General features: G+C 25.0%; 1 protein-coding gene across 2 annotated transcripts in view; it reads left to right on the top strand.

Moving 5' to 3' along the window:
- The first annotated feature begins 2790 nt into the window (after window positions 1-2790).
- LOC107436888 (vacuole membrane protein 1) overlaps window positions 2791-7857 on the top strand; it is a 71399-nt gene continuing 66332 nt past the window's right edge. For both annotated transcript variants that reach the window (XM_043048657.2, XM_071177284.1), the window contains exon 1: window positions 2791-3304. In XM_043048657.2, the coding sequence (XP_042904591.2) occupies window positions 3143-3304 (162 nt within the window). In that variant the 5' untranslated portion in view covers window positions 2791-3142. The remainder of the gene's footprint in view (window positions 3305-7857) is intronic.

Genomic DNA, 7857 nt, shown 5'->3' with positions numbered 1-7857 from the left:
TTTGTTTAATTATAATCATGCATTTAAAAACGATCACAGGTGTAACACGGGAGGGAGGGGAGGGGCAATATTTAGCCGAAATGAAAATGTTTCCTTAGTTTATTGGATAATTAAAAAAAACTTTTTAAAAAAGACTTTTTTTATTAACTGCACAAAAATTAAAATTATTACATCCACTATTATATATTTTCTTATTTATATCTTTTCCTGCTCATTATTCTTTTTCTTTTTTACTGAATTGGGCTTATTCTGATGTGTTCATCAAAGATAATGGTGACTGCTAAGAAGATTTTAAAAGAGATTTTAAATTATTAGCTTAATTATCGTCTGCTTTAAGAAGTTATTTGGATTTTTTTGTTCCATGAACTAACTCGTTGGTGGGCTGGTAAAATCAGTTATATGAATAAGCAGGTGAAGTGAATATGGGTCTATTTTTTTAAAAGGGGTTGTCCATTAGACTAATTAAGCCTTCCATAATGCACCCATATTCTGAAATATACTTGCCATAAGTTTGGTTTTTCAAAACACGATCATTCGTTTCATTTAAAAGTTGATTTTTCACACTCGTAAGGAAAAGTCCCTTTAAAAATTTTTCCTTTTAAAAATTTGCTTTTTTAAAATTAAACGCACACATTTAGTGCCTTGTATTTAAGTATTTGGCATATTTTTGAATAATTTGATTCTTATGCGCATAAATGTTAGTTGTCATGTCTAAAAATCAAAGTAAATAATTCTCTTCTTTTTAATATTTAGATTAATATGACTTAATATCACTTACTTTAATTCATTCACTCCTTAATGTCAATAAAATTGGTAAAAAAAATTTGCTGTCTTCCCTTAAAATTACGTTTTCTTACATCGTCTGTTCTATTTAAAAAATGATATAAATGCACCAATAATAAGGTTTCCTTTTTTTATAAACTATAAAAGTCCATAAATTCATATAATATGCGACAACAGTGTTTTCAAATCTACTTTTCTCTTCAAATCTGGACTAGTTCTAATGACTATAGAGCAAGAAATAACGAAACAATTAATGGGATCTGAAGTACTCAAAATGTTGACCAATCATTTTGCCAAATCTTCAAGAAAGAAAAATGATTTTAGTCTAGGTTGTTTCCTGCATCACAGCATTTAATAGGGGCTGAAATGTATGTTTAGTGTTTAATATAAGCAAATTAGCTTTATAACTTCTTTAAAATCTCACATTTTTTTTCGAATGTAAACTGAAATAACTCCCTTTGTTTCTATTTTTGCATACTTTATTCAAACTGTTCATATTTTTACATGCTTCGGAACTTTATGCCTTTTAGTTTCAGTATAAATAATTGTGTTCACATAATGAATGCAATTATAGTTATTACTTTCGTTTAAGTTGTGAAACATTTTTAGTAGTTATTTTTTAACGAACTTTGCAGCAGGGCCGGATTAAGACCTCTTGAGGCCCTAAGCACTGAAAATATTTTGGTGCNGATTAAATTTTGTTCATTTCATTTTGTAAAGATATTTCGAAAAGTCATTTCTTTCGAGTAGGTATTATAAATATAAAAAAAATAAATAATAATAATAATTAATTTTCTTTTCATTAAATGCAAAAAAAAAGATAAGGAATATTTGCCGTATTACTCGATCTTCTGATCCACTATTTAATTAATAATAAAATTTCAATAAGAAATTTGCAAATCCTATTTAGCTTTTAAATTTTTTTTTTTATAAATTTATCACTGTAAAATAAAAATGTTACTGAAATTAAGAGGCTGTATATTAATATCAACTTTCTTTTTCTTTTCTTAAAAAGAAAAAAAAATACATAATAGATTCTAAAAATTAATTATTGTACCCCCCCTTCCCCATTTTTTTCCTATGAAAACAATAAATTGTTCAAAACATTTTTATTAAAAAATCTACTGTTTTATTTTGCTGGTATTTATATTAAAACTGAATTTGAAAAATGTAGCTTTTAAATTCAACGTAATTATGTAATTATGTAGTAACGTAATTATGTAGTTCTTAAATTCAAAGTTGAAATGCTTTTCTCCCTTTAAAATTTCGATATCTTTGTTAAAATATTTAAAATCGAAAAATTCAGTTTGATACCAAAAAATCAACGCAAAAAATATGTGAACATTTAAAACAGCGAAAAATTTCAAACAGTGATCAAAAAGTCTAAATATTTTTATGATTACTAATAAGAAAATGTTAAAAGGTTGATTAAAATTATTGTAAATACTATAGAAAAGTATGGGAATTATGTATGGAAATATTTCGAATTAAAATAAAATCTTACGTTTTTTTTTTAACATTAGAAACTAATTTTTCCATGATAAAGTTTCAATATAATTTAATAGATGGCGCCACATCGTGAAGAAGCATTTTCTTGAGGATGCTTTTTGTTTTGATTTATGTTTTCGGTTTGTTTTTAATTTTCCCTAATTTTTAATTTTGTTTTCTGTTTGAAAGAGAATATTTTTTTCTAAAGGAATCCTGTTCAATATTTTCTTTTAAATTGTAGGATGTATATGTTAGTTTAAGTAAAACATTTGTGTTCATCTTTTGAATTGGCGAGGAAAAGCGAGCTAAATAAAGACAAATTAATCTAAAGTAAAATTATTAGTAAAAATAAATAATAATGAATTATATCTGTGTTTTAAGAGTTCGAAACTAATTAAATTAATAATTTTTCGAATTCGAGGTACTTTTAACCTCAATCTGCCCCCTTAGTAACAACGATTGCTCCATTATCGATTAAAGTGCCTTTTATAAAGAAATTCAAAACTGGCAACAGCAACTATTAAAAAAAACATTTCTGCTTGAAACTTGGCGTCATCTTAAAGTGACGGATACCGAAACTTAGTCTGTTATGTTTACATTCTAAACTTAATAAGTAATTTAGTGCTTTTGTGAAATCCTCATCTCTTACTTAACGTAATTATAATGTTGTATTGATAGCCTGATAGTATTTCAAGCTATTTGAATAATATTTGTTGCTGTGCATTGTGATGGAAGTAACCGTGAAAAACAAATCAATAATTCATTTGATTGAACGTACAGTGTTGAGTCTTGTACGAGAATTTATATTACACAAATAATATCTGTTGTAATTTTAGAAAAAATATTTTTAGGAGTTTAATATTCAGATCCAATGGAGAGTACATCTAGCAAACCAAAAATGAACGTTCCTATGAAATCCAGTAAAAGTAAACAAAAATATGTAACTAGGGATTACAAAGGGATGTCTAAAGATGATTTGAGACAAGAATTACGGAAAAGAGGAATTAAAATAAGTGGGAAGAAAGCAGATCTGGTATGTAACGTAACTATGATTTTTATATTTATGTTCCTCTAAATTTTCAAAAATATTTTTGTGATGCCGTTAGTTAAAATCGTTTTTTTAACGAATATTTTGTTTCAATGATGAATTTATAGCTATTTTACTAGGTATCTAACATAATATAGAGGTAGATTCTATAATTTTGGTAAAATATATGTACGTTTTACGCAATTTGACATTAAACTGTGTAGAAAGAATAAAAATATGTAATTTTATTTTCTGTTACGAAAAATGTATAAATGTAATTTATAATGTAAATAACATAATAGTAAGGTAGATTTTATAGTTTCGTTAGTTTTGATTATAATTACCTATGTTTTGCAAAATTTGAGATAAAAACTGTGAAGAAGGAATAAAAATAAGTAATATTTCTTTATTATTTAATTTTCTATCACATATTATAAAGTTTAAAACTATTATTTTATTTTATGATATTAATCTAGAGTTAATACTTTTATATAGAATATGGATAGGAAATGCTTACAATTCGCAATTGCTTCGCAATTCCCAATTTTAAATAACTTAAGAAAAGGGGAAAACAAAAAGAAATCAAATACACCATTAAAGATCAGATATCTGAAATATTTTTATGCATTGCATTATTAAGACTCGTTGAACAATAAATACTTTTTATTACTAATTTTCAGGCATTGTAATTTTCCGAATTATTCATGTAAAATTGTAATTATTTTGTTCGAAGAATTAAATTTATTCTTATTTTCTAAGGAATGAATATGTTTCTTTTATTTTATATTAATAACGAATTTTATTATACTTTATCTATATTCCATTCGATATGCAACGTTATAATTTAATCATTTCTTGTGATTCTTTTTATTTTAAGTTTTTGCAAAAATTTTTTCAGCCTAAACCTTTAAAACAAATTGAATGTTTATTTTTAAAAAAAAATTTTCTCCCCAGAAATAAAAATACAACCATTTGCTATCTGATTCTCTTTTTATAATGAAGATACTTATTATATTTTTCTTCTTTAAACTATTTTTATGTAATGATAAGCAAACTTTTCTAATTCATCTTTGCTACATTGTAAAACCTTTGCTACCACTAGAAAGAATATTATGTCAAACAAGGGAAGCTATTATATAGCTATTTAATTAAAATAGAATTTTTTTTATCTGTTGTAAGAAATATTCTAAATTTTTATTTCATTATTATTATTTTTACTTATTTATGATTTATCGTTTACTTATGATTTATCTTTTCAAATATGCTGATTTTCCTTCTTTCTTTGTTTTTTTTTCTGTTTAAAATGACATCCTGTTAATTTGATAAGTTATACTTCTATATTTTGTTTTATTGTTTTATTTGCATGCAAATTATGTATTTCTTTTGTTAATAAAAATCTTGAAAATATTTAGTTCTGTTATTTTATTTTTGTGTCATTTTTACTTTTTTTTTCATTTTCTTCTATCTAAATCAGATTCTTATATCATTGATATAAACGAGCTTAATTTGTGATTTATTTTTACGAATATGTTCAATGTTTGGAAAATTTTTAATTAGTCATTGGTAAAAAAGATATTTAAATTTCCCTTCAAATTGCATAAATGTTTTTTCAATGACGATTTTTTTATCCTTATAAATAAAATATTTCAATCGTTTATTTATAGAATGGTAAAAAATTCCATTAATTTGAATAATACTGAAGAAAAAAATTTTAATAAATCAATTCTTAAGAAAGACATTTAAATTTCCTTTCAAGTTGCATGAATGTTTTATCGATGACGGTTTTATTTTTTTATCCTTATAAATAAAATATTTAAATCGTTTATTTATAGAATGGCAAAAAATTCTATTATTTAAAATGATAGTTAAAAAAAATTTAATAAATCAAAACTGTGACTAAATTAATTATACAGTACTAAAATTAATCGTTTCTTTCTTTTATTATCATTCTATTTTAAGTATCACATTGTATTATAGAACTCCCTCAGCGCTTGAATTATTCAAGTATGTTTGTAACAATTTAGTTCGAGTTTCCAACTGTTAGTTACCATTTTAAAATTCAAGGCTCGGTCAGTGCCGGATTAAGCGGCCCTAGGCAATTCAAATTTTTGGGCCCTTAGATTAAAAATTTTTTTCTCGTATATTTTTATTTATTCAAATATAAAAGTATGTATCTTTTCATTTAAGAAAGCATATTTAAACTTCAAATAAATAATAATAAATTAGATTTTACTTTATTTTGTTAAATTAGAACTAAAAACTTTGAAAAAAATTGAAATTTATTAACACTTTACAAAATCAACACTACTATGAAATTGGTATTCAAAAATNGCTATTAAAATTTTTGGGCCCTTAGATTAAATTTTTTTTTCTCGTATATTTTTATTTATTCAAATATAAAAGTATATATCTTTTCATTTAAGAAAGCATATTTAAACTTCAAATAAATAATAATAAATAAAATTTTACTTTATTTTGTTAAATTAGAACTAAAAATTTTGAAAAAAATTTAAATTTATTAACACTTTACAAAATCAACACTACTATAAAATTGGTATTCAAAAATCTTTTTTTCTGCTCTTGTGATCAATAAACTCATCTATAATGTTATCAAAATTTATTTCACTGAGAACACCTTAATTTTTTAAAATTTATTTTCAAAAAATCCATTCTAAGGGGGCCCCTAATCATTTTAGGCCATGGCCTAGTCTGTCCTAATGGATAATCCGGTACCGGGCTCGGTAGAACCTCTCCGTGGCGAATTCTTGTCGCGGATTTATTTCCTTCGAAAAATTATCTGTTACGATTTCTAGAGGCCAGTTCATGACATAAAAAAAAAATTCTAAAAATGTCCTTAGAATAAAGAAATTTCCTAGTATAAAACAAGAATTCTAATCTTGGAGCGTCATATCTTTCCTAAAATTTCATAATAACCTATAATAGTATTAAAACTTGTTTAATAAGAGAAACTGAGATGTAATTTTCATTTAAGTTTGAAATTAATTTTGAATGCAAAAATAACAAGACTATAAAACGGACTACTCTAAATAACTTTTGATCTAATCTTCACGTTCTATGACTGAATCGGGGGGGGGGGGGACCTCAATTATGATAATTAATTTCTGCAGATGATACTTTAAGTTATGAAATCAGGCATAAAATCATACTTTCTTTGAATGAACAAAAAATTTTTCTCCCAAATCATAGGAGGTAGTCGCAATCTGATAAATATGATCCTAATAATTTGGTTAGGAGAGCAGACCAAAGTTTCGACCCCTCAATATTAAATTTTATTTTTGCGTCTTTCGAAATATCTCAAGAACTTTTTAAGCAAACTGCAAAATTTTTTCACCCAATTATAAAATTTGTTTATCCAATGATAATTTCATGCAAAATATAAATTTTTTTTAATAATAGTAAAAAAAACTGCTGGGCAAAAATTTTCAGTCCTGTGACAAGAATTTTTTCTTCTTTTTTTTGGAACTCACATTACAAAAAATGCAAAATTGAACGTTTTATAAAATAATTATTATTGACATTTTAACGACCTTTCCTAATTTTTATAGTTACTCGAACAATAAATCATTTTCTATTCATTTTACTTTATGCGTTTGGCATTTAATTTTGATAGTTAAAAATCCCGACCTCGAATTGGACCGTTGAATTACAAAAAGGAAAGAAAAAAACGCTGAGTTCGCGTTTTGTCTCACTCCATCATAAGTTGTCGGAATTGGTTGTGAATTGAGTGCGCAAACGATCGCGCCTTTTTATTACTTCTCAATTTTTATATTTTATCGTTCGAAAAGTCATTCTATGACATATTTCAAACGTTCGCACTTTGTCGGTTTTTTCTCAAAAGAAAACAAATTTACTTATTATATTATTAAAGAACTAATTCCAGATAAAAATGTACGTGGGAAACGAAATATTAGTACTTACATTATTAAAGTTGTTAGCTACTCTTTAGATAATGAATATGTATGATAAACTTACTAAGGAGAAAATAGTTTTTTTAACATTTAATAATTTAATTAATGCTTATGATTAAATGATGAATGTATGTATATTGGTACACTAATAAATTTGGTTTAGACAAGCAGTGAGTATGATTATCTATCTAGGAAAACGAATTATTTTGTAGAAATTGTGATCTAATTTTTTAATATTTAAAAACCTGCTCCAATGCTGCATTATCTACTGATAATATTCATTTTGGTGGAAAAATGTCGTCAAGTTGGCTATTTTTAAAAAAGTTTATTAACTTTTTAAATATTCTAAGTAATTTATCTGTGCTAAAGCCCAGATAATTCTTGACGGCAAGATTATATATATATAGTTTAAAATCATCACATTGTTCCACGTGTAAGGTACTTAAACAATGGCTTAAATACATCGGTTTGCTTCAAGTGCAAGGCACTTAAACTGTGGCTTTTTATATTTTCCTTGGCGACTGAGTTTCAAAAGAAAACAAACAATGATTTGAGAAAGAGCAGGAAAAAAACAATAATAAATTAGAAGAAATTAGGAGTGGAGTTAAAAATTATTTATTCAAAAGAAAT

The sequence above is a fragment of the Parasteatoda tepidariorum genome, chromosome 2 (genome assembly GCF_043381705.1).
Source record: "Parasteatoda tepidariorum isolate YZ-2023 chromosome 2, CAS_Ptep_4.0, whole genome shotgun sequence".
Classification (NCBI taxonomy): domain Eukaryota; kingdom Metazoa; phylum Arthropoda; class Arachnida; order Araneae; family Theridiidae; genus Parasteatoda; species Parasteatoda tepidariorum.
This window is presented reverse-complemented; position numbering and strand designations above follow the sequence as displayed.